Here is a 27,044-nt window from a genome sequence, read left to right as displayed (position 1 = left end):
ATGATGACAAATTTTTGAGATGGATGATGAGCAGAAGAACTGTGAATGTAGCGACCTGAAAATTTCGGCTTGCGATAGATATTAAAAATAAACCTTCTTCATCCTCGCATCAAATTTATGCTAGAAAAAGATCCACAGGAGAAGGTTACACATCCAAAGAAAAGAAGATGGTTCCATCTCTACTTCTGTCTATCGCAAGCCGACATTTTCAGGTCATTTTCAAATGAGTGAGCACTCATTTGCTGAACAACCTCTTTTCTTCCGTGATCTTCACACCATCTGTTTTCAGTAAAGTTATTCATTCATATTCATTCTTTCTTTTACTTGCAGCATAACAATAAAATTCTTCAGAGTTGCCTTTAAATTGCAGAGCTGGTTTCTTTTCGTAGTCAGACTTAGCTTTTCATGCAATAGTAGTTACTCTTCCGGCCTGCTGTTCAAAATTTTCATTTCGGACTTATGTTGAAAATCTCTTGATGACAGCTCATGCTTCCCATGCACTATCGACAACACTAACTGGATTTGTCATCCGATATTATTAGAAGCATGCCCGCCTCCTCTCTTATCCTGTCTATCCTTCCTATAAATACTGTATCATTTACACTCGATATCAGTTAGTATGTCAGATTCTGATAGACAGGTCTCACCGATGCCTACATTGGGAGACCGCAACATATTGACGAAGGCAACAATCTCTACCCCTTGCACTTCCGATATGAAGTATGGTTTGCATTTGGTACTAAGACTATTGACGTGAAGTCAACAGCCTCTGTACGCAAATAGTCCAGTCATGAAGATACTTGACGCACAAACTTTGTCTGCTTACACTTGAACATAACATTAACACAAATCCATTATATTGTCCATCATAATTTAATTGATAACCAAGTGGGGAAAACTTTCTAAATTTTATTAGTTATACTATTGTTTGAAACATATTGATTAAAAATCCTAGTTTCTATGTAATAAAAATATTGCCTGCGCTAAAGATCGACTAAATCTGGAACTGGCAGAAGAACAAGTTCCTATAGTCTTCCACTAGAATCAATTAGACAACGATCTTTCTCTAGGAAATCTAACATCACTGAACGGGAAATGTTGCCACAAGGCTGCACAGGTATCTGACCAAATTCCTAAAAAAATATTGCAGACTATGTAGTGAATGAAAAACATACAAATAGTGAAGATTTAGAATTTGAATTCATCCTTAGGTGATATCACACCAGTGGGGAAGAAGATAGTTCATTAAGTGCGATAAAGAGGTAGTTTTCTTTTTTCACAGAATGAAAGTTTTTTGACATTTGGGCTATAATTCGGCTATTTGTGTAACGTGAATTTAAGCAAATATCTGGCATTTCTTTTCGATAACGAAATCGAAAGTGTCCTTTGTTATGTTGCTATCATATGTAGTTTTGAATATTGGTAGCGCTTGGTAGGATGTTAACTGAAGTATCGAAACCAAGTGGTAATATTCCTCCCGAATCAGCGAAAGTTGTTGCTGAATCTTTGGGAATAGCTAATCTTTCTGATGATGTAGCAAAATTAATAGCAGACGATGCAACATATCGATTAAAAGATTTGATTCAAGTAAGCTCACCAAAATGGTTACAAATATTTAACTTTTCCATTGAAATTCATATTATGTCATGGCCCAATCCTTTATAAAATCACCTCCTCAGCGGATCACGTTTCATATTTAGCTATTGATAAGGTAGCCCTACTTCCCCTGACTTTAGCGTTTTTTTCTATCCATCCTTTTATCCTGTAGTTGCTCTTTGTGTGTGTGACATTATACCCCAGTTTCTGCATCGGATGGATTCTTTTGATATGGTTCAACTGCTGAAGAAAATCACTGCAATAAAAGAATTACATAATTCAAATCTTTTCTTGTATTGATTCTTTAAAACATGTTATCAAGTCCAAAGCAATAATGTAACCTAAATTAAATAAGATGGAAATTAATTTATTGGCATATAGAGACGTTACACAGGTATTCATCTTTTGAAGTAAAGTGGAAGAACTGGAAAATTTAAAACAGTAGAAAGGATTAGAAAGATTACATTAAAGTAACTGGGTGAGAGAGGGAATAAAAAAAACAGCCACAGTATTGTGATAAGACATTGAAGTTGTGGATTTAATTTTTAGGGTTATCCCTAGAATAGAGCAGTTGCAAAAACTGTATTGTTTGCCCAAATTCAAGATTAGAATGCGAGGAGCCTATGGAGATGGCAGGATTTTTCTTTGAAAGCAACAAACCAGTCATAGAACTTGAACAGATGCAGTACACTGGTCTTAATATATTTGGGCTGTAATTGCAGTCATCTTCAGTATCATAAAAAATGGATAAGATTAATAATATTAATACATATATTTTACATTTGAAGCCAGGCACTCAAAATCCAATTTTTTGTAATTTTATTACCATCATAACATATAGACCTTCATTGAATTCCAAGGTCCATTATGGGAGATACCCTTTAACATATATGCATATTATTATTTTTTTTAACTGACTATCACTTTCTCTATGAATTCATCATGGTTCAGCTAATGCATTCCTACATTCTTCATTCTCTCCAAAGGAAAAAAATAAAATAAAATTTTTATTCCCATCTTAACTACATTCTTCTAGATCTTACCAGAGGTGACTACTTTTTCTCTCTTCCCCTTTTAAAGTTTTAAATTTGTTTAAGAAATTCTTAAGATTTTAAAAATTGAATGTCTAATTTTATTTTAAAATTTATTATTAAATTAAATCACAGGCATAGCTAGAGGGGGACGGAGGGAGCAGTCTGCCCTGGGCAGCACCTTGAACATTTTTGAACTTTTGCAGTTAATTCTAAAATACAGTCTCAAGAACTCAGTTCCAAATATTGTAATACTACGGAGAATTTTCCTCACAATTGCTGTAAGTGCTGCTAGTTGTGAGAGGAGTTTTTCTAAATTAAAATTGATTAAGAATTACCTGCATTACTATGAAATAGACTTTGCCAATGTCATCGACGATTTTGCTAACAAAATTTTGCTAGCAAGAAAAATAATATTTTAGAATGTTGCAATTAAAGTTTTACTCCAAAAATAAACATAGTGTTTTAATTTATTTCTCTATATGTGGTTTGACTTTTTGTAGTATTTTTGGTGTGTATTGAGAGGGTGGCAAACTCGGGGACTGCCCCGGTCAGCAAAAGCTCTAGCTACACCACTGAATTAAATTTATTTGTATATTGTGATTATTCAGAAAGAACACAGCCATGCATTGTCATTAATTTGGTAAGGTATGATCAGCATGAACACAAATGTATTTCATTCCTAATATCAAGATGTAACTTGTATTGAAGCTGTGGACTTACATCAGTGTGGATGAAATATGTTACTTTTTATGAACTTTGCCTTCTTGATTAGCCAGTATAATACCAATGGTATTCCAGTTTTAATATGCACTTAGCAACCTTGACATGTGTACACATCAAGGCCTATTGCATGGCTAATATGTTTTAGGGTTATTCTTAGATTAGTGCATTTGCAAAGGTATTGTGTAATTTGCCCTTTATCTGGAAGCATCTAGTGTCAAGATCTTAGAAAAAGCATCATCCCTTATGTGTTTAGTTTTAGTTGATTTTCATGGTAGTTACTGGCACCATAGAAAACTGGTTAATGCTATAATAGGGTTTAATTCTATTTATATAGTCTGCTATCTGGCTGTCAAATGTGTGTATTCTCTGGGTGATTTGTCAGTTTTGCTAGATGAAAAACAGCTTCATCTAGCAAAACTGACAAAACGAAAATCCATGTCATCTCTATATGAGACTAACTTGCTCACTTTCATTTGAATAGTCCTTGTAAGGATTCTTCATGTCACACTAGATGGTATTCCAACCTCAGACAACTATAGAACATTAATGCTAACCTATGGAGACTCCTCATATGAAAGTTTTTATTATTATTATTATTTTTTTAAATGCACATTTTGTAGATTTGCTTTCAAACAGATGACACAGGATAATCGCCAGGGTTAATGTTTAGAGCTTATGGCGACATTATATGTTCATCCAACAAAAAACATTGCACACACACACACACACACACCAGACCTTATTTAGAATTGTTAGTATCCAAGAAAGTATTCTCTGCAGTCATATTTCCTGCTTATTCTCTCTGGATGATAAACTTTTTTTTTTTTTTAGCTATCCCTTGCAATTACTTAAATAATTAAGAGATTATTGTGACATTTTGAAATTTACTGAGTAATACTCAATAAATACCCTGGTGTTTTTTGAGAAATCACATGAATTATTGGTGATCATTTGGTAATAAATTCAGATGGCTTTTGCTATGCTGCAATTTTTAGTACTATAAGTTCTGCACATTCTAGTGAGTATTCTTTCATCTACACTCATAGAATTATATTATCATTAACATCTGACCTTCATGGAATCAGAGACTCATTGTGGGAAGTACATACTATAACACTCAAAGCTCATCCAACCATGCCGTAAACTGATTCAATATGTTCAAATTCACAACACACTTAGGCAATGCATTCCACTAACCTACCGCTCTTAATGCAAAGAACCTACTCCCTGTGAGTGATATATAATTGCTGCCTGAAAAACAAAATTTTAGTTTTTGCAAAGTTGCTACCCTAGATTAAAGGCAAATCACCATTTTATTTATGAATCCAATTTCTCTAGTCTTTTATAAAATTTAACACACTGTAGTGTTGTGTCTTGCCAAGCTAAAAAAAAAAAGAAAAAGATTAATGCTATCTCAAACTTTATGGTATTAGCAGACTAACCACATATGCACATACTTATTCAAAGACATATAGCTTTCACAATGTAACCCACCTTTTCACATATAATGATATTTTTTTTTTACTCTTTAGAGACACTTGTGACATTATGATTAAGAATTATAGACATGTAAACACAAGATTATTTTAATATTTGCCAAATATTTCAGTCTGAAAATAACAGACTATCTTCAGTGGCTACATAGGAACTGTTTTTAACAAGGTGGAATACCAACAATTGATCATTCAAAAGTAAAACGAGCCGCGTGATGTTAAATTGCTAAGTATTAAAGAGAGGAAAAATTTCGTCAGAGTGATGATTAAACTATAGGTATTAATTCACAATTTCATGTAATAATCTTAATTTATAAATAACGTTAGACTAACGTAGGAATTAAAAGTCTTATAAAAAGTCTTTTTTTTAATATATTCCAATCCAATCCAGAACAACAAAGATTCAATACGTCGAGTTCCAATTCCATGTATTTCCGGGATTTCAGAACCAGTTTCAAGAATTCTGAAAAAATATGATTTAACAACCACTTATATACCTATTAACAAAATATCCACCTATTTCCCCCCTTCTAAAGCTCAACTATGTCTCTGCCTGGTGTGTGTATCGAGTTCCTTGTAACTGCAATCTGTCCTACTTTGGACAAACAGGACGCTCTATAGAAAAAAGAATTCAAGAACATCAATCATACATTCAGCACAACAAATCCGATAAGTCTGGATTGGCTCAGCACAAGCCACAACATCCTCTGGTCCAAGACTCGCCTTCTACACAGATGTCGCTATAAATTTGAATGCCTATTTAAAGAAAGTGCTGAGGCCTTACTTCAATGCCCTAACTTGAATTGAAATGACTGTAATTCCTTATCAAAAATATGGGAAGGTTTAATCAGGATAAATGTGTAATAAAATAAGTTAATTTTTTTTTTATATTAAAAAAAAAGACTTTTTATAAGATTAGTCTAATGTTATTTATAAATTAAGATTATTACACATGAAATTGTGAATTAATACCTATAGTTTAATCATCACTCTGATGAAATTTTTCCTCTCTTTAATACTTAGCAATGTAACATCATGCGGCTCGTTCTACTTTTGAATGATCAATTGTTGGTATTCCACCTTGTTAAAAATTGTTCCTATGTAGCCACTGAAAATAGTCTGTTATTTTCAGACTGAAATATTTGGCAAATATTAAAATAATCTCGTGTTTACATGTCTATAATTCTTAATAGAATGATATTATTGCATTTCACTGCAGTAACAAATATATATTATTAACACCAGACCTCCATGGAGTGAGACCTCATCGTTGAAGGTACTTGCAGTTGAATATTGAGCCCATCAAACTGTACTTTAAACGCATTTAATGTATCTGCATTCACAGTACTGTTAGGCAATGAATTCCAATCACCAACCACTATCCAGGTGAAGAAACTGCTCCTTATGACCTTGCTCACATTCTCCCTATACAATTTCCAAAACAATGCCCATTGTTTTATCCCCTTCTCCCATTCTGTGAAAAATTTCTTCTGCATAAACCCAATAGCAATCCCTTACCAATTTAAACTCCCATTCTGTGAAAAATTTCTTCTGCATAAACCCAATAGCAATCCCTTACCAATTTAAACTCCCATTTGCAGGCCTTTGCAAATTGCAATTCTTCAATCTGTTTTCATATTCTCCATCCAAGACCAGTTACCACCTTGTGAACCTTTTCTGGACCCTTTTTAATATATCCTCATCACTATGATAACTGGGGGACCAATTCTGTGCACAATAATCCATTTGCGCATCTGATTATTATCATTATTCATCTTGTCCTGCCTTCTAAGTGCTTTCTTCTTCCAGATTTCATGTTCCCTTCATTCATCCATTGGATTTTGACTCAAATGTATTTCAAAGAATACATTTACACATTGATGCTGTTAAGTATCGTTTTATCAGTTCCCAAGCATCATTTATTTCCTTTCTGGTTAACTCTTCCTTCCATGCTGTAGCTCTTTATATCACCAGCCTTTTAATTTGACATATATCCTTTCGTCACAGAAGTCTTCAATAAATTCAATCAGTGAATCAGTTTCATTTCCCTTATTTCTAATATTCCTGGTATTTTTATATAAGCAGCAGAGTTCACCTTTAGGTCTATAACCAGTCCTATCCAAGCCACCTGTTGGTTGTACTTTCTCCATCACACCTGTCCTCTCTCCTTGCCCAATCAATTTTATCATCACTTACCCCATATATCTCTCAACTTCCCCCCCCCCCCCACACATGTTGTTCCATTCTGTTCCTGTAATGATCGTCACATACATACACATTCACTTAACTTCACTTGTGGATAAAACACCGTGATGAATTATGTATTACCAATCTGCACTTTCATCCATTAACAGTATCTTGCCATAATCATTCTTTTTTCTACTGTCCACATATTGAAAAAAATAAAAAGTAAAAACTGCTGCTTCCAACATCCTCTTTCCATGCCTTATCTCTCTGTTCTCCCCCCTCCTCCACACCTTGTTTCCTGTTCTTCTTGCATTCTCTTTCTCTCTTCATCTCTTGCACTGCTACTGTTTCCATTCATGTGTTAAGGCTAAGTGGTGGGAGAAACTCATGATAGAGGCTTAATGGAGTGAAACAGCACTGAGAAAGGATTACAAATATTATTTAATTCCAATATTTCATCTCATTCACATGAGATATCATCAGGGAGTACAATATGAAACTTGTAACATACACACAAAGGCAATACTAAACTAAGTGAAACACCTCAATGAAAGACTGGAGTCCTAACTAGGTGGGGCACCATCTGTGGGCACCTATTGGCATCCTAGGATGTAAACTGGGATCTCAAAGTATTAGTGTTTCCCATATTTTGGGAAGTTTAATGCAACCATATGGATTTAAATTATATAAGCATATAAGCATTCGTTTGTGTGAAAGCTGAATACTTCTGTTGTGATAAAGCATTATGCTTCATCACATTTACAGTGCTCCCAGGCAATTTATTTCACATACTTAGATGTTGTAATCACGGTAGATAAAAGAATCTTTAGAAATCTGGATCTGTGTATTTATTTTTTTTTTGTCAGAAACACTATTCAATAATAATCTTACACTCTCAAGCCAGTTATCATGTGGTCTTTTATCAGCTAAAAGGAGAGTGAGTCTGCAGCACCAAGCTTCAGAATTCCTGATAGGAAGATAATTGTTATTCTAATAATATTAAAAAAAAAAAAAGAAGGTAATTCTTCCTTGAAACATTTTTTATGCATTACTCGTTTTTTTATTTGTTTTTTTAGGAGTCCATGAAGTTTATGGCACATGGCAAGAGACAAGTATTAACATGTTCAGATCTTGACCAAGCATTAAGAATTAAAAATATTCAGGTGAGTTATATATTCGGTTTGAGTCATACATATATATATATATATACATGTATATGTAGAAAATCTCCCTCCCTTCTTCATATATTTCTTCCTCTGTAGTTAGTCAGTTTTTATACAATGCCCTTTGTTGGAAAGACCTGGATTCGAATTCTGTGTAGGACACAAAGAACCTGTATCAGGACTTTTCAGCTGAAGGTGAGTTAGCAGTCTCATATAGAGTAGAAGGTTTTTTCTCCTGGAAACTCTGGTTTTTCGTCCATCAGAACAGGCAAATTGGCCATTAGAACACACGCTGGCTTCATAGCCTGAGTTGCTTTGGCCATAAATCTATATAAACCAAACCTCTTTAATTAAAATAGGATGAAAAATACAACATTGTTTTATTTTCATTTTATATTATTTTAATTTTTTTAAAAAATAGTAATTTTTAATATTTTAAAAACTGATTTGAAAACATCAGTATTCATCCTAATTCAAAAAAGTCAAATCCCAGATATTGTGAGAATTATAAAACCATTGCTTTAATTTCACATGCAAGTAAAGTTATGCTGAAAGCGATCTAACAAAGGCTGGATCTGTATGTGAGTGGAGAAATGCCACAAGGACAAGCAGGCTTTAGGAGAGGTAGAGGAACTAGAGACCAGATAGCAAACATGAGATGGATTATGGAAAGAACAAGAGAATTTCAGAAGGAAGTCTTCATCTGTTTTATTGATTATAAGAACGCTTTTGATTGTGTGGATCACAACACGACCGTAGATTGTAATGAGATCAATGGGGATACCTAAGCATCTAATTCTCTTGATAAGAGAGACGTGTAACACCCAAGAAACTTCAGTAAAACAGTCTTTACTGTTTTACTGAAGACAGTGTTTTAGTGGAAAAAGGAGTGCAGTAGAGTTGTATGCTGTCAGCATATCTTTTTAATACTTAAAGCGAATATATAGTTTCATCTATTAAAAAAAAAGGAATAAAGCTGACCGTGAGAATTGGAGGGATTTCTCTACTAAGTGTACCAGGTAAGATTTATGCAAGCATGCTTGAAAAGAGGTTAAGAAAGATTGTGGAAGAGAAACTTGGAGAAGAACAAGCTGGGTTCAGGTCAGATAGAGGTTATGAAGATCATATTTTCACTTTAAGATAAATCGTTGGAATATGATAAAAATCTGTACTTAAGTTTTGTAGATATGGAAAAAGCATATGATGAGGTACTCAAAGAAAAGCTTTTCAAAACACTACAATCATATGGAGTAGATGGAACGTTATACAGAACAATACATATTCTATATTTTAGTTGTAAGTAAGCAATTAAAATTGAAGGAAATACAGGAAGATGATTTGATGTAAATTTAGGAGTGAGGCAGGGATGCATATAATCTCCACTCTTATTCATGATCTATATGGATGCATTGTGAAAGAAAGTGACATAGACTGGATATTAGAATCATCAGATATCAAACTTTGTTCTTTGCTTTATGCAAATGATAATGTATTCCTAAACACATCCAGTGCAAGTCTTCAGGATTTTCTAACTAAGTTGAATAGCAGCTGTAACAAATTTGGTTTGAAAATCAACAATAAAAAGACCAAAACTATGAAAATGGGCAGGAACATAAAAAAACTTCAACTGCATTCTGAATGGAGAGCATATAGAATAAGTAAAATATTTTGGCTATTTAGGCACAGTTTTAGTGAGGACAGTAAATTAAATTTGGGAATAGACAACAGAATAAGCAAAGTTGGTATTATTGGTCAGTTAAATAATTTGAAGTTATGTATTTCAGAGTGAGGTTAGAAATAAAGCACTTGATCAAAGATTAGAAACCACAGATATGAGAGGTCTGAGAAAAATCAGAGGAGCGAACAGATGGCATCAATGGCAGAATCATATTTAAATAAAGATATTAGGAAGGAACTTTACATTGCTAGCATTCAAGAATGTGTGAGCAGAGCTAATCTAAGGTTGTATGTTTACATAAACAGAATGGGAGAGGTTAGGTTAATAAAAAAGGTGTTTGATGCTAAGATGGCAGGAAACAGACCAGAGGAAGACAAGATCTAAGTGGATTGATTCAGTCAGAAGTGCCTTAGAATAATGAAATGCTACTCTCAAACAATCTCTGACCACTTGCCATGCACTCTACTGACATTCTTTCCTTGTAACTTTTCAAGCCATGACTAGTAATTAGTCTTGTTCTGGCAACTTCCCAGAACAAGACTGCATGGTAACTCTCCCCATTTGAAGTCAGATTGTTTATCTTTGTTATGGATACATATTCTGTTGCTATTATCAGATCCAACACCCTCAAATCCTTTGTCCCCTCTGTAACATGTTGTTTCATGTAATTATCCCTATAGCAACTGTAAAAATTCCACTTCCATCATGCCAGCCCCTTTCCTCCTTCCAATCGATGTTCTCATAGTTAGTGTCCCATAATAATTGTTCAGCCTATGCTCATTGTGCTAATCTTCCAATACATGGCATTTTGCATCTTATAGACCAGGGGATCCACAGGATCAAGTGAGCAAGAGCTGCAGCTCTTGCTGACTTGATCAAATATTTCCAGCCAGTCACTTCAGCTCTCCAATAAACGGTCTTAGTGGTGTTTCAGTGGATGATGAAAGATATCTATTATCTAGATAGTAGGAAAGATATACTTTTGCTGCTGCAATACTTGTTAAATATACCAGGACCCTGTTTGTTCATGTCAACCCTACCAGGAGAAAGTGTTATTAACTTGATCGTGAGAGGCCTAATGTAAAGGTTCTAATATAATTAACATATTGTAGGTAAAATGGTAAAAATAATGAATTTTTTGTTCCTAGGCTAATAAGAAAAAACAGTTTAATAGCAATGTTCAGATTAGATGGTACTATTAAATGGAAAATCTAATATATTCAGTGGCTGCATATAAAAAATAGTAATTTTTGAATATTAATAGTGTAATTATGTTTATAGTTGTGAATAGTTCAAATAGAAGAATTGCCATTCTGATGGCGATTTTGAAAGGTCTTTTTTAATCAAAGGATAAATGCAAACCAAATCGTTAAGTGCTAAAATCAAGCTGCAGAATAAAAGCTTCTAAGTGTTGAATATTAAGAAGAAACAGATTAATGCATTTTTGGACTAAACTGGCTGACATAATGTTAAAAGTCACTAAGCTTTTATTGATTTGAAAAAAAAAAAAAATGGTTCAGTAGTTGTTTCTTTTAGGTTTTACTGGTAGGCCATTACTGTGTTTTTTCCTAGATGTGGGCCTGTCTGTAGCTTGGCTGGCAGTAAAATTTTATGTCTTTGGTTTATCTTTGATGAGAAAGTGGTTTCACCCCAATACCATGTTGCAGTTTATGCATAGCAACTTTAATTGAATTATTGTTTTTTATTTTTTATGACAGTACTGCAGAAAAAATGTTACAAAACCTATAGCATGCTAGTGTGATTAAGTTCTAGCTCTCAGGAAAAGTAAAGAAATTTATTAGTATTGGAGTTTCAAAAAATGAGATAGTTTTTCAACGACACTGTAAATCAAAATTTAAAACGTAAGTAAAAAGTAATTTATGTTAATTACTTTTCATAGTTAATAAATTATTTAAAAAATCAATTCCTTTAAGACAAGATGCAAGACAAACTGAGAAAAATTATATCTTTCTATGATCTTGAGAAATTACTTGTGCTATTAGATGGAAATCATGTAATTTTTTGCTTTAGCATTAATGTGCAAATATTTTAAAATTTGTCTAAAATTTTAATTTGTCTTAAAATTCAGTAGATGAATGATAAGGCATCACTATCATTCATCTCTCTCTCTCTCTAATCTTTAGAAGTTCTAATCTTATTTGTTTATCCATCTTTACAGCCCCAGTATGGTTTCACCAGTCCTGAATTCATTCCATTCAGGTTTGCTAGTGGTGGCGGTAGAGAGCTCTATTTCACGGAAGAAAAGGACCTGGAACTGGAAGAAATAGTATCAAGTTCACTATCAAAATTACCTCTTGATGTTTCACTTAGAGGTATGTTTTTGGTACATTTAAGTATGTAAATGATAATTATAGGACATATTGCATCTTTTTTGTTAACCTTGAAGTCTTAGCCTAAAACTAACAAATAGATTACACAAGAGAATGACCTCTTCGAAATTATTAGGCAAATAAAAGTAATTATCCAGCACACTTAATGTTAGATACTGTAATCAAAGTGGAAAACATAGTGTCACACAAATTGTAACACTACTTTTCATAATTAACATAAATTAGAAAATTTCTCAGATGTATGACTGGCATTTAAAAACAGTTAGTTGGAAATTTTGAAAATTGGTGGAAATTTTGGAGGAAGCTGAAGAGATAAGAAATCTTGGAGTATTGGTAGACAAGAATCTGATGTTCAGAGGTTACATTGCACAAGTTATGAAGACATCACATCAGATTATGGCAATGATGCAGAGCAGAGGACCTTAACTTGTAGAAATAAAGATGTTCTAGTTTCATGTATAAAGCCTTGACCAGCCCTTGTATGGATTATTGTGCATGGATTTAGTCTCCTGGTTTTTGTGGCGATGAGGATATACTGGAAAGGGTCCAGAGAAGACTGACTAAAGTTGTAACTTGTCTTTGAGATGTGGGGTATGAGGACAGATTGAGGATATGCAGTTTGCATAGCATGGTGAATAAGAGGAAGACAAGTGGATATAATTCATACATTTAAGTTGATAAAGGGTTGTTACCAGGTTAATATGGAAGAAATTTTTCATAGAATTAGGGAAGAGAATAGAATAAGGTGACATACGTTGAAGATTATTAAATTTAAAGAGGGTATGAGCAGTAGCATAATGAGTAGGTTCTTTGTATGGAGGATGGTTGGTGAGCGGAATGCATTGCCTGAGTGGTGAATGCAGATATATAGTTTAAAGCATGGTTTGATAGTTGTGTGTCATAATGTTTCCCTCTTGCAAGGAGTCTTTTGACTCCATGAAGGTCTGATGTTAATAAGAATACCATAATAGTTAACTTTTCTTATTAATTAAAATATCAGCATTCATTAATTATTCGATTCAATTCATTATAAACCATACAGATCTTAGAAGAAAGATTTCAGGTTTTTCATTACAAATAAAAATATGTCAAGAAACATGTTCTGCCTTTCAGGCAGTAGGTGAGCAGCAAAAACAGTAAAATTGAGGAATATTGTGTAGATATTGGACAAAAGCGCCATGAGGAAATTTATCATAATCAGTTTCTGATACATACTCTCGAGTGGTATTACAGGATGTTTATGATAGGCATATGTAATAAGTTTACGTTATTCCCAACTTCCTATCAATAATTTTCTTCAGATTAGTTAGAAGGAATTAATTTAAAGAAATTGTCGTATCTTACATTTTGGTCTTTTAGTATTCAGCTGACTGTGGAATTAATATTAAAAGATATTTTAATGCTGCTATTTTATTTTTATTTTTGCTAATTTCTCTTTTATTTCATGTAAAATCAAAATTAAAGTATACCTTTTTAAGGCCCTGTGGAGTTCCACTCAGTGATCCAAATGCTGTGAAACTGCAGGAATACATTGTGCATTATGCAGAAGAGATATCTGAGAAAAGTAGTTCCCAAAATTCACCACCATGGGACATTATAAACACCAAATGCATAGAATTTGTATATCATGCAATTTGGCAGGTGCCAGGAGGGTTTAAAAAGATGGACACGGGATTTTTCCCTTTATTTTAGTTGTTAATACCATCCACAGTGATGGAACTAAATTTTTCCTCTCATGCTTTACTCATTTAAGATCATGTATAAAAGAATTTTATACTAAAATACCTTATTTACTGGTAAACAAAATTCACTAAAAATACATCATCATCATCAAATTCCTGACATATACCCTCAAGGGGTGTACAGGATATGATAGTACTACATGAAAAATTTGCATCATTACTAACTATATACAATTTTCCTCCAAATCAGGTCTATTACTTGTCACGACTCCAACATTATCAGATCTTATATTTCTATCGTCTAAGGCACTTTGTACCGTATCAATCCACCTACATCTTGGTCTTCCTCTGGGTCGTTTTGCTGCCAACCTGGCAGAGAACACGTGCTTTGCTAATCTTTCCTCTCCTGTTCTGCTTAAGTGACCTTACCACCTGAGATTAGCTCTGCTAATGCATTTCTAGATGCTGACAATATCAAGTTCTTTCCTAATATCCTCATTTTTAATATGATATTGCCATTGATGCCATCTGTTCAGGCCCCTAATCTTTCTCAGGACTCTCATATCTGCAGTCTCTAGTCTTTGGCAAAGTGTTTTACTTCTAACCCAGCTCTCAGATCCAAAAGTTAAGACAAGTTTGAACATTGTCTTGTATACAGCTAATTTAGTGTTCTGACTAATTTCTCTCTTATTCCATATGAATTTATTCAGTTGACTTCCTGCCATACCAGCTTTGTTGATTCTGTTCTCTATTTCCATATTTAATTTACCATCTTCACTAAAAATCGTGTCTAAGTAGCTGAAATATTTTACTTGTTTCACAGTTTCCCCATTCACAACACAGTTGACATTTTCAACAGTTCTGCCTATTTTCATTGTATTTGTCTTTTTATTGCTGACCTTCATACCATATTTATTACAACAGTTATTCAATTTAGTCAGGGAATCTTGCAAACTTGTTGCGGAATTATTTAGAATATAACATCGTCCGCATAAAGCAAAGAGCTGACATTAACATCTCCAATTCTGATATCATGTTTAATACCACTTTCCTTCATAATATGATCCATATAGATAATGAATAACAGAGGGGATAATGTACATCCTTGTCTCACACTGGATTTAACATTAACCATCTTCCTCTACTTCCTTCAATCCTAACTGCTGACTTACAACTCAAATAAAGACTAAGTATTGCTTGATATAATGCCTCATTGACACCATATAACTGTAGCGTATTGAATAGCTTCTTTCTTGGCACCTTGTCATATGCCTTTTCCAGATCAACAAAACTTAAATACAGATTTGTTATATTTCCATGCTTTCTCAACTATTTGTCATAAAGTGAAGATCTGATCCTCACAGCCTCTATTTGTTCTGAATCCAGCTTGTTCTTCACCAAGCTTTTCTTCCACAATTTTTCTCAACCGTCTCTCAAGTATACTTGCATAGATCTTGCCAGAACACTCAGTAGCGAAATACCTCTGTAATTCTCACATTCAGTTTTATTTCTCTTTTTATGTATGGGTACTATTAGAGCTCTACTCCAATCATCGGGAATTCGTCCCTCTGTCCAGGCTTTCTAAACTACGCAGTGCAGCCACTGTAAGACTTTTATACCACCATACTTTAGGATTTCTGGTCAAATATCATCTACTCCTGCTGGGCTTTCCACATTTCAAGCCTTTGATGGCTTTTTCTACTTCAAGTAATGATGTATTCCTGACTGTATGCCTGTTGAGTATTTTTTATCACTGTGCTATCATTGCTTGTTTCTTTTAGCAATTTTTCGAAGTAATTACTCTATGCTTCAAGGATATCTTTTTCTCCCGTTTTCATGTCACCTTTATCATCTCTAACTCCTTTTACAGCACTCTTTCCTCCATTTCTAAGCTTCTTCAACAACCTCCAGAATATCTTACCACCTTCTTGATATTTATTTTCTATGTTCTTGCCAAAGTCCTCCCATGACTTTTGTTTAGCTAGTTTTACACAATGTTTTTGCTTTCTTACATTTGTCTCTGTATTCTCTAAGAGAAAAAGTTGACTTATTTGTCAGGAACTTTTCATATGCTTTCTTCTTTTTCCTTCACCTCTTTAACTTCTTGGGTCCACCATGGAGTTCTGATTTTTCTATCCTTGCAGATTACCTCACGACATGCCTCTCTTGCTGAATCAATCAGGGTTTTCTTCAAAGCTTGCCACTGAATCTCCAAGGTTTGGTTCCTGTTCTCAAACTCTCTCATTTTTTCTTCAATAAGCTTTGTGTATTTTAGTCTACAGAACTTTTAAAACTATTCTATCTATTCAATTAAAACTATTCAGTTCTATCCTGCTCGCGACTAAGTAGTGATCACTTCCAATTTCAAATCCTCTGTACACTGTGGTGTCCTGTACCAGGGAGAAAACATCACTATCAACAATAGCATAGTCAATGAGACTTTCATATTCCTAGCCTCTTCTCTCCATGTGAATTTGTGCACATTTTTATGTTGGAACATGGTGTTAGTAATAACCAGTCCATATCCTGAGCAGAAATCCAACAGGTATTAGCCATTATTATTAGCTTTGCTCTTTTCTCCAAATTTTCCCGAAATATTTTTGTATGTCTGACAATCATTTCCTACTCTGCTATTCAGATCCCCAACAAGGACCAACTTTTCCTTTTTCATTGTGTCAGTTGCTTTTCCTAAAACATCAAAAAATTCCTCCACTTCTGCCTTAGTAGAACCTTCTATGGACCATAGGCACAAATAAGTCTCATTGTCCAGTTCGCCATTCTGATATTTGCCCACATCACTCTACTTGAGACTGCCTGCCATTCAAGAAGATTAGCCTCGTATTTTGTGTTGAATACTATGGCTACTCCTTCTTTTCGTTGATTGTCATTGCCTGAATATAACATTTTGTATTTATTGCTCAGAAAGATCTCACCAGTTTTGGTCTTTTTTGTTTCAGTCACCCTTATTATGTCAATCTGGTACTTATCTAATTCTTCAGCTAGCTCCATTTCTTTGCTATTCAGGCTTCTTATGTTGATAGTACCAATCTTTAACTCTGGTGATGTTGAGTTGGGGTGCACTTTCAGATTTGTTCCAGTAGCTGACTTTTCGCTGTTCGTCCTGGTTCACTGGTGAAAACAAATGGGTCTTGTTTAACCGGGCGATGCCCTAGCCGGTATGAAATTTTGTCATGTTGTACCATCATTTTGTATATTGGTTTAAAAAAATAAGAATACCATTTGGTTGGCTAAATCCCAAATTGCCAACCCATCCTCGTTCATTCAGTATCCAGGTAGATACCTAACGGTGCACCACGAGAAGGTGAGGATTGGACATTAGGTCAGAAGTCCTGGTTGGTTCTCTGCATTACTTTAAAGGCTGTGGAGGTCTTGTCTCAGTTATACAGCTTTGACCCTTAAGCTCTAAAAATGCTTGTGGGTTAATAGAGAAATTTTCATATTTTTTAATTTGGAAATAATATTTTTGTATATTACTGAATATTGTCACCTCAGAGGTTTTTTGTAAAAGAACAAAGGAATATAAGTGTAAGATAAATTGTCTAAAGAAACCTCTTAGTCACCAGTAATTCTAGACAGATTAAGGTATTAATTAATGACCTGGGGCAACTGCAAACCTCGAAGATTAACATTGCAAGGGGATTTCCCACTTTAATGTAACGACAGAAAAAAAAGGTGGCGGGTGCAGAACATCGTAATACCCAGGGGAGATGATGACGTAAGTGAACCCCAAGGTCATTGGAGCCAGATTAATAGCGGGTTGCGATGGTGAGAAAGGGGATTTTTTCAGTGTGGTGATTCAGTTTGGTTCCTCCTGGCAGGGCAGTTTGTGGAGTTCGAGTTCATCCAGTCCCGTTCCTGGTTCAGCGAGAAGTTTCGAGGTCACACGGAGTTCTGACCTAAAGCTACGGGTTTCAGAAGTTAACGAGCTCCCGGAGTCGAGAAGTATGACAATACAACGTACATTACGGCAGCAGTGTTTTGATAACATCTTGGGAGATGATTTGTAATCGCCATTGGAAACGTGCGTTCTAGATAGTAAATGCCGAGAGAGAGTGATGCGACTAAGATAAGCTGTTTTAGAAGAAATTAGATGCCAAGTTTTTATGCCACCAAGTTCCCAATGTATGTTGTATAAAAAAGAAGGATCTCACAAATCCCAGAAGAGTTACCCGAGTTCAATGCTAAAGTCGAACTGTAACAGAAGGGGATGAAGGATCATTCAGAGAAGTACAGACTTCTGTTCAAGTCAGAAATTTCCATTGTTTAGTTAGAAGGATAATTTAGATTGTGAAGGTGGTTTAATTAAGGGACTTGTTTAATAGTGATACTTGAGGACCTTAGGCCTTATGCTGATACTGGAAATATTTTGCCATATATAAGAGAAGGTCTGGCTAAAATTTAAGGTGAAACATCGTGTATTTAATGTTATAGCAATTGACTAAACCTGCAAAATGTTATGTAAAATTGATCTGAGTATAACCAAGTTTAATGAGAGAAAATTATAGACACGTGGAATTGATTATGATAAAGAATTAAATTGTAAAACATGGTCATTAGTTGTGATTTTGAAGCATAGAAGCTAATTTACTTTGTACTTAAAATTGACCCATTGTACATTTCATTGATGCTAAATGAATTGTTTTCTTGTTTAAATAACTTGCCTGCTTTCTATTTCCAATGCACTACTCATTAATTAGAATCTGTGAGCCTTAAGATAGATATTGTCACGACTGCATAACAGAAAATTTAAGTTGCTAGATTTACTTAGAATTAAGAGAGAAAAGTTCCGTGTGGTTTACTGTTATTTTTTGGAGGGAGATTCAACTCCCACCCATGAATTTGGTGGTGCAGCTAGAAACCAAATTCAGTTGAGAATAAACACCAGTGGGTCAGACAAAGAGATTGGCTCTGGCCTGAAGCGATTTCTTTGTTCTGTAAGTTTTTGCACACGTGAGCCTTATATTGTTTACGGGCATAAGTCAGATGTATAACAAGGTAAAGAAAGAAAGTTTAAGTAAAATAACTACATATTTAACAATGGTGCAGCTGAGAAGATTTAATTCACACAATTAATTGATCAAAATTGTGAATTAAAGTGAGTTAATTTTGGTTTAGAATCAGGCAGTTATCAAAAAAAAAAAAAATTATTTTGTGAAAAAGTTTAAAATTTTTTTGATGAATTCACAAGTATGAGTCAGCCTACTAGTACACGCATGGATGACGTTGAGTTCTTTAGAACCATTAATCCACAACAAGTATTTCCACAGTTTTCTGGATAGGAAACTGATGACGTCTTAACTTTTTTCAGCTTTGTCGAGGAATTGAGAAAGGTTGGTAGATGGATAGACTTCCAACTTCTTATATTGCTAAGGAGTAAATTAATCGGAAAGGCCAAGAGTTTTCTGTACTTCACCCATTTTGAAAGACACCTTGGAATACTCCAAGTTTAAAGAGATCTTAATCTCCCAGTTCTCAAGGATAAGAAGTTTGGACCCCAATATATGGAAATTACAGACATGTGCTCAAAAAGAAAAGGAGACTGTAACAGAATATTAAACAAGTTGTTGACAATTGCTAACAGTCTAAGTGTTTCTAATGAGGATAAACCTCATCTCGATTGGTCAGTATTTCACCAGTTTAGGTTAGGGGTAAAGCAAGAATTAAAAGAGACTGCCTATAAGAAAAAAATCACGAATCTTGAGGACTGTTTCCTCACTGTGAAAGAGAAAAAAGAGATGCTTGGAGACATTCGTCCCGCATCTGCTAACAGCAGTATTAACGTGATTAAAGAGGCAAATAATTCCGCTTGCGAAGGTAAGAATGAAAGGGAATCAAGCACAAAGGGCAAGACTACCAAAGATCAAAACGATAGTGAGGGAGAAAGAGAAAGATCAGTCAGTGTTAATCAAGTGACTGAAAATGCCGTACTGAAACAGCTGGCAGCAGTAACTGTGAAGACCTCGGAATCAACTATACCTCAAACAGAGAGGACTAATGAAATAATACGAGAAGTCAAAAGACTACAACAGCCGATGATGGACCGTCTTGATGCTGTAATGCAGAAGTTGGCGGCAGTGACAGCAAGGACTCCAAAGTATCTGTAATTCAATCAAAGAGAAATAATGAACAAGATGACAGAAGGGAGCCTCCCAGATGTTTTAGTTGCAGTAAGGTTGGGCAGATAGCTCACAACTATTTTAGTAACAAGAGACTCTCCAATAGAAATAATAGCTATGAGTCGAGGTTTGAGCATACTCCTCATAATTATGAAGGTAAACCATGGAGGAGAGGATAATGGAATCATGAACAACAAGGAAGGTCAAAAATGATAATTAAGGGTAAGATTCAAGGATCACATTGTGATGTATTGCTAGATATTGGTTCCCAGGCCTCTGTCATAACGGAAGATTATTTTCAAGGAATAAAATCCCATGTATGGCGAGGCATTTCTAATCTAAGGAGACCGATCAGATTATCGGGGTTATCGACATCTTAAGTTTTTGCAACCAAAAGGGTTCGAGTAAAATTATACTTACCTGAGTTTAATATGTGTGTTTGGCAGGAGTTGTTGGTCCTCCCTAGGACATCTCGCCTACACGTTCAGATAATTTTAGGAACTAACTTTCTAGAGAGGTACAGGTTCTCTTGCAACTTCTCTAGAAATGAGATAATCCTAATGGGAAACAAACGGTTTAGTAGAGGGAACAAAAAATTTAAAGGTAGAAATAGAAATGAGAGATCTCGTGAAGAAAGAATGCAGAGAAAAAGGAATGTCGCGCCAACTGATAGAGTTAATGAAGTGTCTCAAGATAACCAGATTGATTCTGAAATAGCTTCAACTTCAGAAGTGAACAGTCAATCTGAGACTTACCAAATATCAAGTGTAAAATTTGCAAATGACCTAGGTGTTACAGAAGAAAATTTAGGGGAGGCTTGTCCGAGAGCACTCGGGGTAAACTACATTGAGATAATTAATAGATCTAGACGTTCCTATAATAGACCAAGATGGAACAAGCACGGTAACATGAAGTTAATATACAACCTTATCAGCAGTTTAGTTATGCCAACTTCCTCTGTTTTCTTTTTATTGTTAGATCTGAAATAGGCAACTTCAAATTTTACATGATGTCACCATTCCAGAATCTAACAATTAACAAGAAATATATATATGCATACTTATCTTTTAGCACAGTGTAACTATGTTTTTTTTTTTGTAACAACATCTTGTATGATAAACTGTGAATTCTGTGAATTTAAATTAATGTATCTGTATGTCTATTATATTATATTCTATTAGTCTATTATATTCTAATTCTATTATAGCACTAGATTCTTATTACTGCCACCGCTGACTTCACTTTCAGCTGCCTATAAGTTTTCTCTTCGTCTCCGTACACTTCTGAATACTACTCCGTTGAATGTCCTGCCCTTCAGTGTCGCCTTGTTTACTTTTTTCTCTCTGTTCATATGCCTTCCTTCCTTCCCCCCTAAACTTGTTCACTCGTCTCCTATTAATTCCTTTTTCCCAATTCTCGAAGCTCGCGCCCTACCTTGCGCGTTCTATTTTATTTCTATCTCCATGGTAATGATCAAAACAAAACGTAAACATAAGCATTAACGTTACATAAGGTTATACCTTTACTTGGAGTAATGAAAAGTAAATAATAAAAATATTATAGTTACTTAATTTCTCTTACTTCAATTAATTGCTGGTTGATTACTAATCAAAATATAGGGAAATTTATATTTATACTGCACCACCCTATATTTAGATTAGCCTATGTAAAATAGCAGAATCAATCTTCAATTAATTTATCAGCCCGGGGCAGAGCTGACTACTACCAGGTGCATCCCCTGGTGGCGGATCGGGGAACAGCCTTCAGATATGGAGGCTAGCTGCGATATAAGCAGAGCAATCTGGCAAATAAGCAGCCATGGACCAACAGCGACTGAGCTATCAGGGCGTGGGGGAGCAGAAGTGGCAACTCTGTCTCACTTAAAACCTCACAAAGCCCAATGACAACTCGGTGACATGGCAAGTAGTGCCGCCATTAAATAAGTACCTGCTGGGGTCACTGCCCCTGACATTGGGAAGCAGCATTGTCAGTACTGACACAAGGTTGAAGCCAAATGATGACGGAAAAGCTTGTGATCAGAGATTTGCAGATGGCAATATGATTATATTGTGTACGTCTGTAATACTGCGGAGCAGAAAGCAAACGGAGAAACTACTGCTCTACCTTATCTCCAGAACAACCACCATGGCGAGCAAACCCTTATAATTGGCCCCAAGTTCCCGGCGTCCCTTAAATGGGACAGGGGTGCGAAGAATCTCCGGGCTCAAAATGGTGTCCACTTTTAAAATTGCAACTTGGAATGTCAGAACTCTGTATGAAGCTGGCAAATTAAGAAATGCCACAAGAGAAATGAACAGGCTGGGCATCTGGATTTTGGGAATTTGCAAGACAAGATGGCCAGGATCTGGAAAGTGTCAACAAGATAATACAACAATGTATTACTCTGGGAATGATGAGAACAAACATTGACATGGTGTAGCTGTAATAGTAGATGAAGAAATCAATAAATCAGTACTAAATTGGATTCCATTTTCTGAAAGGATAATGCTGTTACAACTTAAGGGAAACCCCGTTAACATAAATATCATCCAAGCTTATGCACCCACAGCTGACAAAAGTGAAGAAGATGTTGAAGAGTTTTATGAACACCTAAAAGAGATTAAAAACCTAACAAAGAAACATGATATAAACATAGTGATGGGTGACTTCAATGCAAAAGTAGGAAGAGGGGGTGATGGAGAAATTGTTGGCGAACATGGCTTAGGCACCAGAAATGACAGAGGAGATCGCCTAGTCCAGTTCTGTCAGGAAGAAGATCTAACAATAGCAAATACCTGGTTTAAACTTCCACCCAGAAGACTGTACACTTGGAAATCGCCTCAAGATAACCAACATAACATTGTCCGAAATCAAATTGATTATATACTGATAAATAAAAGATTCCACAGTAGTATAAAGAGTGCAAAGACTTATCCTGGAGCAGATATCTCATCAGACCACAATCCCATAGTTGCAGAAGTACGTCTTAGATTAAAATCAGCTAAAAAATCACAAAAGAAGAAAAAGAAAATTGATGTAGAAAAACTGAAAGACCCGAACATAAATAAAAGTGCCAAGACACAGCTTAACCTGCGATTACAACAGATTAACATAGAAGAAAATAAAAGTGTGGAATCTCTTTGGAATAGCTTAAAGAATGCCATCGTAACAACAAGTATTGAAGAAATAGGTTATGAATAATATAAAACAACAGGAATGGATGACAGATGAGATTCTTTCTCTTATTGATACAAGAAGAATGTACAAAAACAAAGACCTAGCCAGGTATACAGAAACACATAACATCAAGAAAAAAATAAAAGAAGCCAAGGAAAATCGGATGAAAAATTTATGTATTGAAATTGAACTGCTTCAGAAGAAACATGATAATTTCAATCTGTATAAGAAAATCAACGAAATTTCCGGAAAACTGAGGAAAAAGCAAATAGTGTCTCTAAGAGACGAAAATGGAAAAATAGTTCTAGAAGAAGAGAATAAAGCACAGATTTGGATAAAATATGTAACAGAACTTTTCAATGATACTAGACAGAAGCCTATAAATATAAAAGATAACATTCAAGGACCAGCAATCATGAAATGCGAAATAGAGAATGCTATACGAACAAGTAAAACAGGAAAAGCCAGTGGACCAGATGGTGTGCAAACAGAATTTTTAAAATTAATAGAACCAGATAACATCAAACTTCTTGAAAAACTATTTAATGAAATATATGAAAGTGATGAATTTCCATTGGATTGGCTCAAATCTACATTTATCACTATCCCAAAGAAACCCAAAGCGAATTCCTGTGGTGACTTCCGACTTATTAGTCTAATGAGCCAAACATTAAAAATATTTTTGAAAGTAATTCAGAATCGCATTTATAGAAAAAGTGAAGAAATTCTAAGTGAAACACAATTCGGCTTTCGGAATGGTTTTGGTACTAGAGAGGCCCTTTTCTGTACCCAAATATTGTTACAAAAATGCATAGAAAAACAGAAATCTGTCTTTATGTGTTTCATAGATTTTGAAAAAGCATTCGACAAAGTCAGACACACTAACTTAATAGAAGTCCTTCAACAAACAAGGCTAGACGAACAAGACATAAGACTAATAACAAATCTGTATTGGAATCAGTCAGCTACCGTTCAATTAGACAACATTACCACCAGTGATATTAACATCAAAAGAGGAGTGAGACAAGGATGTGTGCTCTCACCACTCCTGTTCAACATATACGCAGAGGTAATCTTTAAAAAAGCATTGGAAGAATGTCCAGAGGGAATCACAATAAATGGAAAGATTGTTAACAACCTACGATATGCAGATGACACCGTGTTAATTGCAGATAACATTATGGATCTCCAAAAACTCATTGACAGAGTATACACAGAAAGCCAAAGAATGGGAATAAATATAAACATCAACAAGACAAAATACATGCTCATCAGCAAACATCCAGCCTCATCAATGAAACTGACACTCAATGGGAAAAATATTGATCAAGTGTCAAGATATAAATATCTTGGTTGTTGGCTTAATGAACGGTGGGATCCAGAAATAGATATAAAGAAAAGGATTGAAGTTGCACGGCAGTCTTTCATGAAAATGAGAACACTATTCTGCAATAAAGACCTAAACATGGAAGTCAGATGCCGAATGCTGAAATGTTACGTGTGGTCTATTCTGCTCTATGGAGTTAAAACATGGACATTGAAGGCGACAACCATCAAGAAAATCGAAGCCTTTGAGATGTGGCTATACAGAGGAATGCTAAAGATATCATGGACAGAAAAAATTACCAATGAAGAGGTCTTAAAATCCATTGGCAAAGCTAAACATCTTGTACAAATAATCAAGAAACGAAAAACATCATATCTTGGCCACATCATGAGAAACAGCAAATACCAACTTCTACAAACTATTTTGGTAGGAAGAATTGATGGCAAAGGAACTAGAGGAAGAAAAAGAATATCATGGTTTGACAACATCAAGACGTGGACAGGAAAGAGCAGTGCACAACTGCTCAGGTTAGCACAAGACTGCAGTTTGTTCGCCAAGATGGTCGCTGACCTTCGATAGAAGATAGCACAATAAGAAGAATTTCTCTTACAAATAATAATAATTAAAATATATGTTACAATATATATAAGGCACATAAAATTACATACATATATAGAATTTCTCATAATATTATTGAGGGAATAAAGTAATAAAATAAATGTTATTTACTACAGAGTCCTTCCAATAGTAAAATATACATTAAAATTATATAATTAAATAATAGCTGATAAAATTCAGGGATAATACATAAATAACTAATCTTAAGCAAGGGACTAACAAATAATTTTTAAACAAGTCTTGCTTAATATATGATAGATTATGTTAAATGTGAATGAAGAACAAAAATATACAAAACAATTTCATTCACAGTTTAACAACATTATTAGTGGCACCTGATAATCTATGTTTATCCTAAAGTTTAAGTTTATCTCTAACTTTAAGACCCAGGCTGGTGCAGATAAAAAATAAATTTTGCCTGAGTGACCAGGATAACTCATAGAATTCAGGGAACAGGTAATCTCTGGTGGCCCTTAAAAGGCTAAATTACGTAAGAAAAGGTATAAAAGAAGGGAGACATAACGATAAGACTAAAATTAATGAAGATCGCATAACAATGACACAACCGACTTAACAAAGAGGTACATACGATAGAATTTGGTATAGCGGCTGAAGTAGGAAAGGATAAAGTTAATTATATTGCCTCGATATATCAATATCAGAGATATACGATGTAACGTTATGCTTAGGAAAGCTATAAATGGTTTGTTATATTGGAATTTGGCACTTGCTACAAAGGCTGCACACCTACTAACAGATTATGCGAGCTTTATGAATAAAAAAAATGGAGAATTAATTAGGTCCAAAACGTTAAAGGATTGCAATGAAATTAGGTGTAATCTTGAGAATTGAACACATAAAGGAATGAAGTGCAAATTAGGTCCAAGAGAGATGCAAACGAAAGAAATAAACAAGATTGTAGTCATTCTCTCCAGAAAAATTGCAGGAAGGAAGCTGAAAAAATTTTCTTAAAAAATTTTTTTATTTTACCTATGTAAAATCGTGTATAAAAGAATTTTATACAAAAATACCTTATATACTGATTTTACTGGTAAACAAAATTCACTAAAAATACTCGTGGGTTAATAGAAATATTTTCATATTTTTTAATTTGGAAATAATATTTTTGTATATTACTGAATATTGTCACCTCAAAGGGTTTTTGTAAAAGAATAAAGGAATATAAGTGTAAGATAAATTGTCTAAAGAAACCTCTTAGTCACCAGTAATTCTAGATGGATTAAGGTATTAGCTAATGACCTGGGGCAACTGCAAACCTCGAAGGTGAACATTGCAAGGGGGTTTCCCACCTTAATGCAACGACCGAAAAAAAAGGTGGCGGGTGCAGAACATCGTAATACCCATGGGGACGATGACGTAAGCGAACCCCAAGGTCATCGGAGCCAGATAAATAGCGGGTTGTGATGGCGAGAAAGGGGATTTTTTCAGTGCGGCGATTCAGTTTGGTTCCTGGCAGGGCAGTTCATGGAGTTCAAGTTTGTCCGGTCCTGTTCCAGCGAGAAGTTTCGAGGTCACGTGGAATTCTGACGTGAAGCTACGGGTTCCAGAAGTTAACAAGGTCCTGGAGTCGAGAAGTACAATGATACGACGTAGATTACGCAGCAGTGTTTTGATAACATCTTGGAAGATGATTTGTCAGATGTATAACAAAGTAAAGAAGGAAAGTTTAATAAAATAACTACATATTTAACACTCATGAAGCTGTGAACCAAAAAAACCATTGTAATGCTGTTGCTACACCATGAATTTCGTCACCTGAACAAATGTCAACGAGGTCTACTATCTCTGTGTACTCTGTAATGAGTGATTAGTCATTTTGAAGAAATGGGATCATTGGGAGTTAGTCTTGGCAGAGGT

General features: G+C 34.8%; 1 protein-coding gene across 1 annotated transcript in view; it reads left to right on the top strand.

Moving 5' to 3' along the window:
* Window positions 1-1,399: 1,399 nt before the first annotated feature.
* Window positions 1,400-27,044, top strand: part of LOC150109613 (transcription initiation factor TFIID subunit 6-like) — a 98,336-nt gene continuing 72,691 nt past the window's right edge. The window contains exons 1-3 of the mRNA XM_090409210.1: window positions 1,400-1,587; window positions 8,110-8,196; window positions 12,054-12,207. Coding sequence (XP_090265336.1) covers window positions 1,438-1,587; window positions 8,110-8,196; window positions 12,054-12,207 — 391 coding nt within the window. The 5' untranslated portion in view covers window positions 1,400-1,437. The remainder of the gene's footprint in view (window positions 1,588-8,109; window positions 8,197-12,053; window positions 12,208-27,044) is intronic.

This window comes from Typopeltis vanoorti, chromosome 2 (assembly GCF_054136105.1).
Source record: "Typopeltis vanoorti isolate ZY-2024b chromosome 2, IOZ_Tvanoo_1.0, whole genome shotgun sequence".
NCBI lineage: Eukaryota > Metazoa > Arthropoda > Arachnida > Uropygi > Thelyphonidae > Typopeltis > Typopeltis vanoorti.
Note: the sequence above shows the minus strand (reverse complement) of the source record. Positions and strands in the feature narration are given on the sequence as shown.